Genomic DNA, 11,603 nt, shown 5'->3' on the forward strand with positions numbered 1-11,603 from the left:
ATTTACCCCTCGTCCTAGTTTCAAAACGCCCAATTTGATAGCAGTAACTCGACCCAGCAGGGATTGACGGCCGTTCTCAATTACATAAAATGAGGAGATCAAATTTGAAACTGGATCAAGGCCAATTACCGCTTCGAAGACAGCTTTCACCTTGAGTAAATTGTTTCCAGCATACGCACGAAACTGATTCTCAGATTTTGTCCGTATATTCCAAACCGTGGCGTTTCCATTAACGAGGCATTCCCAATCCACTTCACTCAACAGATTATGATGTGATCCAGAGTCAATCAGCATGTGAATCTTCCGACCCCCTATATAGCACTCTATCATTTCGTCCATGTGCCCGTTAAACTTCTCTGCAATTTGGAAACAATTGTGTTCTTTCCACTTATTTTCCATAGATCCAACTTCTTTCACACCGTCACTTGAGACAAATTGAATGTTTGAATATTTCCGCTTTTTTGCATCTGTATATCCAAACCCCGGCTGCTTGCGTTTCAAACCTTTCGACTTGCATTTGCGAGCAAAATGTCCAATAAGCCCGCATTTGTTGCATTTTGAATTTTTAGCAGGACAGTCAATACTTGTACCTTCATGCCCCTGCCGACCACATCTGCCACATTCAATCTGTTGATTCTTTGATTCAATCTTGTTAATATCGATAGATACATTGCCCAATTTCATTGTTTCTGTCTGGTTATTTATCTGTTCATGGGCATGACACATTTCGATGGTTTCTGTGAGTGTATATTCTTTTTCTAGGAGTCGTTTCTTTAAATCATTTGGGGCCCAATTATCAATTAGCTTGTCTTTTATATTTATACCCAGTATCTCATGTTTTGTCTCACCGAAATGACATTTTGCGGCCTGGTTCCGTAGTCTAACAAGAAATTTGTTCAGACACTCACCTCCTTCAGGCTTAAGCGATCGAAAAAGGTGTCTTTCAAACGTTGAGTTTCTTTCTGGTGAAAAATATACGTTGAGTTTTTCTACCAGAATTTTGAACACATCAACACCTCCAGTTGTATCGTCAGACTCAACAAGTGCTCCGGGAATGTTGTATACAACCTCTTGAAGTTGTGTGCCACCCAAGTACAGAAGTTTGTTCCTCTTTTTCGCAGTGTCTTTTATTTCCTCTGCATCCAAATATATGGAAAATGAACGATACCATTTTTCCCACTCTGTTCGCAGAAGTGCCTTATCTATGGCATCACAAAGGAAAGGTGATATACCGACCGAGCTCATCTCTTTACACAACCTCGGACTCACGCCGTCCAACGTCTTTACAATTAAATGTAATGCAATCCGACGACAATTTAATGTCCCGACAATTTAATGTCCCAAGTTCTCCTTATCTGCAATTAAATGCAAAACAATTAAATGTCTCTCCATTTGCTACAATTAAATGTTGCACTTACATATTTCTTCTTTCCTTTTTTCAGATGACTATTATCAGTCAACGCCGACAATTTAATGTCTTTTCGCTGCAATTTAATGCAAAGGAATTTGAAATTTCCTTACAATATGATGCAATTAATATTGCATTCCTCCAGCTCAATTAAATATTTACCTTCGTCGCCAATGTAATGACCCGCGGTTCACAAACACACACAGTTTTAAGTTTAATCGTTTTTCAATTTAATTCTAATGTAATGACCCGCGGTTCACAAACACACACAGTTTTAAGTTTAATCGTTTTTCAATTTAATTCTTTTTATTTTTTCTCGAAAACCCAAAATCATACAATCCTTTGCATGCCTACTTAGATTTCGAATGACAATTTCATACCATAGAAACTTAACTACTCAATATCAGTGTTGCCAGATCTCCACATCCCTCCTATGTTTTTCAGCTTCAGCGTTAGTCTTGGATTTACCTGATCTTGACCTATTTGTGTCTCAACACGATCTGCAAACAAATTATTATCACCCGGTACCGGCGTTATAGGCAATTTCTTAAGGTGACTGACGTTGCGCCTGTATAGCTTGCCATCCTTACGAATAGTGACATCATTTCCTTTCCGTTCGACAACTTCACATGGTTCTTTCCTAAATGTCGGTGTCAACTTATTTGGGAAAATCACATTTTGCACCAATACTTTGTCACCAACTTGAATATTATTTTGTTTTGCACCACGAACCTTGTCCGCCTTCTCTCTTCCTTTTTCTTTATTGATCGCGTCTAAGTCTCTGGCTTCCGCATCCAAAATGTTTTCACCGACATCAGATATAGATGGTATTTTGTCCCGAATTACTCGATTGAAAAGCAGTTCCGTTGGAGCTTTTCCAGTTGTTCCATGAGGGGTGACATTGTACATTAGCAGGAACTTTTGAATTTCCTTCTTATAGTCCGTTCCATTACTATGAGCTATTCGCAGGCGTTTGACAATCGAACGATTCATATTCTCTACTTCTCCATTCGCTTGTGGCCAGTAGGGTGGGGACGTCACGATTTCTATGTTTTTGTTAGCGCAATAGCTCCTGAATTCGTCACTGACAAACTGACGACCATTATCTGTGGTAACTGACTTTGGGTAGCCCAATCGAGAGAACAATTCATCCAGAAAATTGATTATCTCGTTTGACGTAATTTTCTTTAGAAATTTTACCTCTTGGTATCTTGAATAATAATCAATGACCACAAATATAAAATCATTGTTTGGTAATGGTCCTAACAGATCCATTGCTAGGCATAACCAAGGCCCTTCTGGTAAAACACGTCGAGTCATCGGTGCTGGGTGTGGTGGTCTTGACACCAACAAACATTCGTGACAGTTCTTCACATGTTTCTCAACATCTCGATCTATCAGTGGCCACCATACTTTTGATCGTACCCGTCGCTTCATCACCGTTTCGCCTGGATGACCTTCATGTGCCAACGCTAAAACACTCGTTCTTAACGGGCCAGGAATTACGATTTTGGTACCTCGTAGGAGAATATTGCCCAATGTACATAACTCAAGTCTAAACGGAAAATAGCGGTTGGATGTAGCCGAAGTCCATGAATTATTTTTGATGCTTTCGACAGCTTCCATTAGCTCAAGATCTAACTGGTTCTTTTCCACGATTTCAAGAATTGACACTGCTCGTGGAACGGTTTCTTCAATTATTGAGCATATACTGATTTCAGTTTGTTGATCAAAAGACGTATTATGTTCAATTTTGCATAATCTGGATAAGGAGTCGGCGATGTTATATTTACCAGCCTGATAAATTATTTTAAATCTAAATGACTGAAGGCGTAACACCCATCGCTCTATCCGAGCGGGTGGCTTTGATGTAGGTTTGAAAATTGTTTCCAGAGGCTTGTGGTCTGTTACCAATTCGAACTCGATGCCGGCCAGATAATAGTAGAATCGTTCGACGCTCCAAACCAAAGCCAAACTTTCCTTTTCTGTTTGTGAGTATCTACGTTCTGTCTCAGATAAACTTTTGCTCGCAAATGATATGACTTGTGGCATGTTGTTGCAAAATTGAAGCAAAACCGCTCCAAGGGCCACTGGACTTGCGTCAGCTATCAAGCGAGTGCGCCTTTCTGGATCGAAATATGATAATGTTGGAGTCCTGGCCAGTTGTTGTTTAAGTTTTAAAAAAGCTTCATCTTCCCGATGGCCCCAGTCGAACTTAACATCTTTTTTTATTAAATTCCTGAGCTTATCCGTAAGATCAGCCAAATCTGGAATGAATTTCCCTAGATAGGTGACTAAACCCAGGAAACTCCTTAATTCCTCTTTATTGGTTGGTGGACGAAAATTCATGATGGTGTCAATTTTTTCAGGGTCTGGATTTATGCCTTTGTCAGACAAAATGTGGCCTAAGAATAGTAGCCTTCTTGCTTTCCAAATACATTTATCCTTGTTCAGCATGACATTCGCCTTTTCTAAAACTGCCAACACCTCTTTAAGATTTCCGTCGTGTTCAGCCTCTGTCTTCCCAAACACGATAATGTCGTCCAAATAGTTTATAGCGCAGTTACACGGCGCCAAAATGCTTTCCATAATCCTTTGGAAAATTTCTGGTGCAGAGTTTACGCCGAACAATAATCGTTTATATCTGAATAGGCCTTTTGAAGTTATAAAGGTGGTTATCTCGCGACTCTCTTCCTCTAACTCCAACTGGTGGTATGCATTTTTCAGATCCAACCTAGAAAAATATTCAGCACCCTGTAGCTTGGTCATGAAGGAATCGAATGTTGGTAGCGGATAATTTTCCCGTAATATGGCCATATTCGCACGTCTCATGTCGATGCATAATCGGATATCCCCGTCACCTTTAAATACAATTACTATTGGAGATATCCATGGGCTGGGTCCTGTCACGGGTTCTATAATATCTTGTTGTAAAGCTTCATTCAATTTTCTCTCTACCTTCTCTTCTAAGCCAGATGGTACTCTCCGCAACGGCTGTTGGACAGGTTTGACAGACTTGTCAATTGTCAGCGAAACTTTAATGCCTCTTATTTTTGGAAAGACATGACAGTTCTCGATTTGATTTACCCCTCGTCCTAGTTTCAAAACGCCCAATTTGATAGCAGTAACTCGACCCAGCAGGGATTGACGGCCGTTCTCAATTACATAAAATGAGGAGATCAAATTTGAAACTGGATCAAGGCCAATTACCGCTTCGAAGACAGCTTTCACCTTGAGTAAATTGTTTCCAGCATACGCACGAAACTGATTCTCAGATTTTGTCCGTATATTCCAAACCGTGGCGTTTCCATTAACGAGGCATTCCCAATCCACTTCACTCAACAGATTATGATGTGATCCAGAGTCAATCAGCATGTGAATCTTCCGACCCCCTATATAGCACTCTATCATTTCGTCCATGTGCCCGTTAAACTTCTCTGCAATTTGGAAACAATTGTGTTCTTTCCACTTATTTTCCATAGATCCAACTTCTTTCACACCGTCACTTGAGACAAATTGAATGTTTGAATATTTCCGCTTTTTTGCATCTGTATATCCAAACCCCGGCTGCTTGCGTTTCAAACCTTTCGACTTGCATTTGCGAGCAAAATGTCCAATAAGCCCGCATTTGTTGCATTTTGAATTTTTAGCAGGACAGTCAATACTTGTACCTTCATGCCCCTGCCGACCACATCTGCCACATTCAATCTGTTGATTCTTTGATTCAATCTTGTTAATATCGATAGATACATTGCCCAATTTCATTGTTTCTGTCTGGTTATTTATCTGTTCATGGGCATGACACATTTCGATGGTTTCTGTGAGTGTATATTCTTTTTCTAGGAGTCGTTTCTTTAAATCATTTGGGGCCCAATTATCAATTAGCTTGTCTTTTATATTTATACCCAGTATCTCATGTTTTGTCTCACCGAAATGACATTTTGCGGCCTGGTTCCGTAGTCTAACAAGAAATTTGTTCAGACACTCACCTCCTTCAGGCTTAAGCGATCGAAAAAGGTGTCTTTCAAACGTTGAGTTTCTTTCTGGTGAAAAATATACGTTGAGTTTTTCTACCAGAATTTTGAACACATCAACACCTCCAGTTGTATCGTCAGACTCAACAAGTGCTCCGGGAATGTTGTATACAACCTCTTGAAGTTGTGTGCCACCCAAGTACAGAAGTTTGTTCCTCTTTTTCGCAGTGTCTTTTATTTCCTCTGCATCCAAATATATGGAAAATGAACGATACCATTTTTCCCACTCTGTTCGCAGAAGTGCCTTATCTATGGCATCACAAAGGAAAGGTGATATACCGACCGAGCTCATCTCTTTACACAACCTCGGACTCACGCCGTCCAACGTCTTTACAATTAAATGTAATGCAATCCGACGACAATTTAATGTCCCGACAATTTAATGTCCCAAGTTCTCCTTATCTGCAATTAAATGCAAAACAATTAAATGTCTCTCCATTTGCTACAATTAAATGTTGCACTTACATATTTCTTCTTTCCTTTTTTCAGATGACTATTATCAGTCAACGCCGACAATTTAATGTCTTTTCGCTGCAATTTAATGCAAAGGAATTTGAAATTTCCTTACAATATGATGCAATTAATATTGCATTCCTCCAGCTCAATTAAATATTTACCTTCGTCGCCAATGTAATGACCCGCGGTTCACAAACACACACAGTTTTAAGTTTAATCGTTTTTCAATTTAATTCTAATGTAATGACCCGCGGTTCACAAACACACACAGTTTTAAGTTTAATCGTTTTTCAATTTAATTCTTTTTATTTTTTCTCGAAAACCCAAAATCATACAATCCTTTGCATGCCTACTTAGATTTCGAATGACAATTTCATACCATAGAAACTTAACTACTCAATATCAGTGTTGCCAGATCTCCACACTAAGGCAATTTGCCCCCGAATTTAATACAATTTCCAGAGAAAAGGGAGAAGATGAGGCCATGAAGGCCCTTCAATATAAATTGTTAAATGTTGACCTCGAATAGGTAAATGAAAAAGAGGGTGATATTTGTTTTGTTCGCAGTTATATTTTATTTATTTAATTAATTATTGTTAATGAAAAACAAATATGTAATAGTTATTTTAATGTCAATTATTTGTTTATGTTTCATTTATGTATTTAACTATTGTTAATTAAGAAGATGCTAATATTTATTTTAGTGGCAGTTATATTTTGATATTTTATTTACATAATTACATTTAATGAAACAATAGATATTCGTTATTTCAATGGCCATCATGTTTATTTTTTATTTATTTAAACCGGAATCAATCTTCATAGGCAACAGCGAATAAAAATTTTCTTTAGAATTTGTAGTTGTCCAGAATTGGTCACATCTATCATCATCTAAATTATTTTCAGACATAGGGGATTCGGTCATTCTGGTTGGCATCTCCAGGAAACAAAGTCAAAATTAGAGACGGAGAGAAAAGATTTCCTGAAAATAAAAAATTGGCCCATGTCCGGCCAATCAGGATCCTCTGCTTTACCCAAAAGAGAAGAAAAACAAGAATTGAAGGGTAAGGTCCATATCTAGTTGCGCCAAGAGACATCTTATGAAATTATCCAACAATCTCGAAACCCAGCTGCATAGATAGATAGTGCCGAAACTTGGTCCTTAAATTAGTCGCCAAGGCATGCACACCAAGCCGTGCTAAGAGAATTCATAGATGTCACGCTCTGTGTGCCTTTGTTAATTTTCTTGATGATTCTGTGTGTCCAATTGAAGGATATTGATTGTCTTCCTTTTGTTTTCTATAGGAAAAGGACGACGAGAAAACAAGTGGGAAATCTGAAAGTAAAAAATTGGTCCATAGTTGACCAAACAAGATCCGCTGCTTCACCAAAAAAGAAATGACAGAAAATGTCCACATCCTTTTGTCCCAAGAAACATCTTTAGAAAGTATCCAGGCTGAGGGAAACCGATTTCTCTCCCTTAGAGGTTATTCTGGATTATTTGATTTACTGACATTGATTATCTTTTTCTTGTCTGCTATGAAAAAATAGAGGCAGAGGGAAAACAAAGAAGAAATCTGAAAGTAAATATTGGTCTATAAATGACCAATCGGGGTCCGCTGCTTCATAAAAAAACGAAAGAAGAATATGAAATGGAAGAAAAGGTCCACATCATCTTGTCCCAAGAAACATCTCTAGAAAGTATCCAATATTCTCCAAGTCCAGCCATGCTGAGGGAAACCACTTTCTCTCCCTTAGGGGTTATTCCGGATTATTTTGGGTGACCGAGGTTGATTATATTTTTCTTGTCTGCTATAAAAAAGAGAGCGGAGGAATTGGTCTATAGTTGACCAATCAAAATCTGCTGCTTCATAAAAAAAACGAAAGAAAAGGATGAAATGGAAGAAAAGGCCCACATCCTCTTGTCCCAAGAAAAATCTCTAGTAAGCATCCAATGTTCTCGAAGCCCAGCCATGTTGAGGGAAACCACTTTCTCTCCCTTAGAGGTTATTCCTGATAATTTTGAGTGATCGATATTGACTATCTTTTTCTAGTTTGCTGTTTGCGAAGGAGAGACGTAAAGGTAAAAAAGAAGAAATCTGAAAATAAAAAGAAATTGGTCCACTGTTGGCCCAGCAAGATCTGCAGTTTCGCCAAATAACGAGAATACAAGAGATGAAAGAAAACATCCAGGTCTCCTGTGTTCTAAAGACACATCTTTAGGAAGTTTCCAATATTCTTGAAGCCCAACTGGTGTTTTGTGTCACTCGCCATGACATGCTAGCTGTCATGTTTTTTGGAGATTTCGCCATTTCTTGAGATAGATTTTGTGGGTCCAATCGAGCGACATTTATTATTTTGCTATAAAAGAACGAAAAGCGTCAGGAAAAATAGAGATGAAATCTGAAAATAAAAAAGGGTCCATAGGGAAGAGAGATAAAAATTTAAAGAAAAAGAGTACACAGTAGTTTAGCCTCTAGGTCCTCTGTTCACACGTGGCATCTATGGACAATTTCCAATATTTTTTGTTTTCAATATTCTCAAACTCCTAAATGTATGGAAATTGGTTCCATTCAGTAAATTGGAATGTAATGGGGTCCTTGAATCAGTCTCCAAGACTTTTTTGGCGGAAAAATTTATAGATATTGTTCTCTCCCTTTGAGTTTGCATTTGTGTGACGTTTATTATTTTTCTGTAATGGAATTAAAAGCAGAAAGAAAGCCAGAAACAAACCTGAAAGTAAAAATATGGTCCATGATTGACCAATTCGCTGTTTCATCAAAAAGGGAAGGAAAAATAAGAACTAGAAGAAACAGAAAATAATGTAGCACAGTGCAGGTCCTGTGTTCCCAAGACACAAATTAATAGCATTTCCAATATTCTGGAAGGCCAAGTGAATATATATTCCATTCAGCATATAGCCATGAAACAGGGCCCTTGAATCAGTCGTCAAGACATGCAAACTTCTATGGTGTGGGAATTCCTAGACATGACTCTCTCACTTTTCCCTGGAGAATATTTCTTATAATTTTATGTTTCCCATCGAAGGTTATTTATTATTTTTATTTTATTTCTTATTTGGGAAAAAAGGGAAGAAAAATAAAAGGTATTGAAGAAAAGAAGTCCATGGTTGACCAGCACATTTAGAAAACCAATATTCCATTAATATTCTTGAAAACCAACTGGATACATAACAAGCAGATATTGACAGAACTTGATCCTTGATTAAGGCCATGCTGAGCAAGTATTTCTTGATTATTGTATGGATTCAGAACATCTGCAGAAGTGGGATTTTCTTCAGGTTCCAATTAGTTTGCCATCTCGGCATCCGAAAAAAAGTCTTGGCTCGCTTGTAAAAGAAAAATAAGAAAAGAAAATATCGAAAAAAATCGATCAATATTTGGTTGGTCCATGATAGGGACCCTCGAATAGGTAAGAATAATGTGTTTTAGTTTTAGGCTGCCACAATTGTAGTATTTTTCTCTCTTCCAAGTTATTTAGATTAAGTACAATCGAAACCGGAGGGAATTGAAGTTGACAAGCAAAGGGAAATGTATACAGGCCTGAAAATAAATAAAAACACTACTCCGAGGATTTGTGGAAAATATCCTCTCCATTTGTGTTTAAAGTCGTCGGAATGCTGAAAAGAAATAAAATCTATTCCAAAATAATTTGGAGGAGAATTGCAGCTGAATGGGAATTTTAATCAAAGAATAGAGGTCATTGGGTCGTGAGATAGACTCTCCTTGTCATATTGCCATTCGAAATGTGCAGATCTATTTCAGAAGACTTAGATAACATTTAGAGCATGGGAAGTTTCTCCCCTCGACTTTTCGAAATTAGCAAAGATCATATATGCCAAGGATGCTGCTTTAAAACTCAACGGCTGCTTTCATTGAAGACTGCAACAAGGTCAAGTCGATTTTGTCATTCTTGCCGCCGACCATTGGGTGACCTTGGCACCGTTTCATTGCCTTATTTTTCAAAACGCCAGTCGTTGACAGTTGCCATGCATGCGTTTGCTATAACAATTCGTCATCATCAGAAGCAGAAGAGCTGAAAGACTTCTCGATGGCAAGTACGTTAAGAGAAACTATTCTGACATCATCCAGATTAAGTGGGGTCGCTTTCACACCAGATTCTAAAAAGTCCAAGCTTTAACATCAGAAGAGCTCGAAGGCTTCTCGTTCAGTTAAAGAAACCATTCTGACATGATCCAGATTAACGAAGTCGCTTTCACATCGGGCTCAAAAAAGGCCAAGTTTCTTATGTCTTCTTTCTGTTGGAAAATATGAGAAACCTCGCAGAAGTCCTCCAGGTTTGGGGGAGTCATCTTCGATGCAAAACTTTTCTCGAGATCACATCTTCCACAAGGTCAAGCCAGTGATAAGTTTCCATCTGATGGTATTCGGTAGAGATTTCCATTATATTTTAGGGACTTCAACGCACGTACGCTTCTTTTAGAATCTCTCTAATGCCAAGTTCTTCAAAGGACAACGATAAATGATCGACTGATGAATTGCTTGCAAATTCCTTGGCCTTTTATAAGACAATTTTAATGCACACCAGCAGCTGTTTGCCTACCTTTGCAACTGGTAGTGATTAAAAAAAGGGGTGCCTTCTTTTCAAGGACATTATCTTGATCCTTTTTCTTTTGATTTTTAGGGTCTTAAGATTCAGGTAAATTTAAAACTGGAAATGCCAGACAGCTGTTTATAAATTAAGTACATGTACGGATTTTCTACCTGAGGACTTCCCAGAGGTAAAACTAACATCTTAAGGATTGCAATAACCTTGAAAATGATAAAAGACTGCCATCATGCAAATTTAAATAAAATTTTAATGAGGGGAAGTTTCCTTAGCGAACGAGTAATTTGTTTTCAATTAAAAATAATTGCAAAATAATGAAGAAAAGGGGAATTTTTGAGAATTTCGAAATGTGCTTTGTTTGCTAATCATGCTGCATTTTTTATGATAGATATTTTAATCCGAGAAGTACCATGGTAGAAAAATACAGGTAGATGCATCAACGCTTGGGAGCATTGATATGTCAAAATTTTTTTATTTTCAAATATAAGTAGCTTTTTATACGTTTTCTTATACGACGTCATTCGGAGGTTATTATAAAATGCCTTTTTCAACATTTTTTACAAATTTAAAAAATTTTTCATTCAACATTTTCAATTCCAAAATTGGTTTGACATTTCATTGTCTCAGCAGCTGCGTCGATACGTCTACCTATATTCTTCTACCATGAGAAGTACTAATTAATTCTCACAAATATCTGAGTAACCTCCTCTAAACCATAATATCAAACGTACTGTAATATGACGTGAGTTCTCTCTGAATTTCACTGCGCAGAATCGATAAGCGGTGGTATGAGCATCGTAATCAATGAACGGTTTTGTTCTAGTATTATAACTGACCTGCTTCAAAATCGATCGATAACAGCTGTTCTCGGCAATTTACTCATGTGGAATCTAATTGGAAACTGCGAAAAATTGTAGCCAACTTAAATTTCTGCTAGCCTGGTATTTGGCTCACAGAAAATCAATATTTTTAACGTCATGACTTTTCATTTTATTTTAGGTTATAGTATATTTACAGTTTACTAAATATCCTGCATGTCCGGTTAATGACTAACAGAGAATCGATACTCTTTTAGAACAACAGCTTGGAAAAAAAAAGGAAAAATGAAGATCCGG

The 11,603-nt window shown here is 37.7% G+C and overlaps 1 protein-coding gene across 1 annotated transcript; it reads right to left on the bottom strand.

Moving 5' to 3' along the window:
- Positions 1-1,680: 1,680 nt before the first annotated feature.
- LOC131805589 (uncharacterized protein K02A2.6-like) lies at positions 1,681-6,316 on the bottom strand. The gene is made up of 2 exons (XM_059128911.1): positions 5,908-6,316; positions 1,681-5,844 (listed from the first exon to the last, which is right to left on the bottom strand). The coding sequence occupies exon 2, from the start codon at positions 5,732-5,734 to the stop codon at positions 1,802-1,804; it is 3,933 nt and encodes a 1,310-aa protein (XP_058984894.1). The 5' UTR covers positions 5,735-5,844; positions 5,908-6,316; the 3' UTR covers positions 1,681-1,801.
- Between the last annotated feature and the right edge of the window lie 5,287 nt (positions 6,317-11,603).

This window comes from Musca domestica, unplaced genomic scaffold, assembly GCF_030504385.1.
Source record: "Musca domestica strain aabys unplaced genomic scaffold, Musca_domestica.polishedcontigs.V.1.1 58, whole genome shotgun sequence".
Taxonomy (NCBI): Eukaryota; Metazoa; Arthropoda; class Insecta; order Diptera; family Muscidae; genus Musca; species Musca domestica.

What these genes read in the sequence shown, in the direction of transcription:
- LOC131805589 (XM_059128911.1), bottom strand. Translation starts at nt 5,734, where the DNA reads ATGAGCTCGGTCGGTATATCACCTTTCCTTTGTGATGCCATAGATAAG.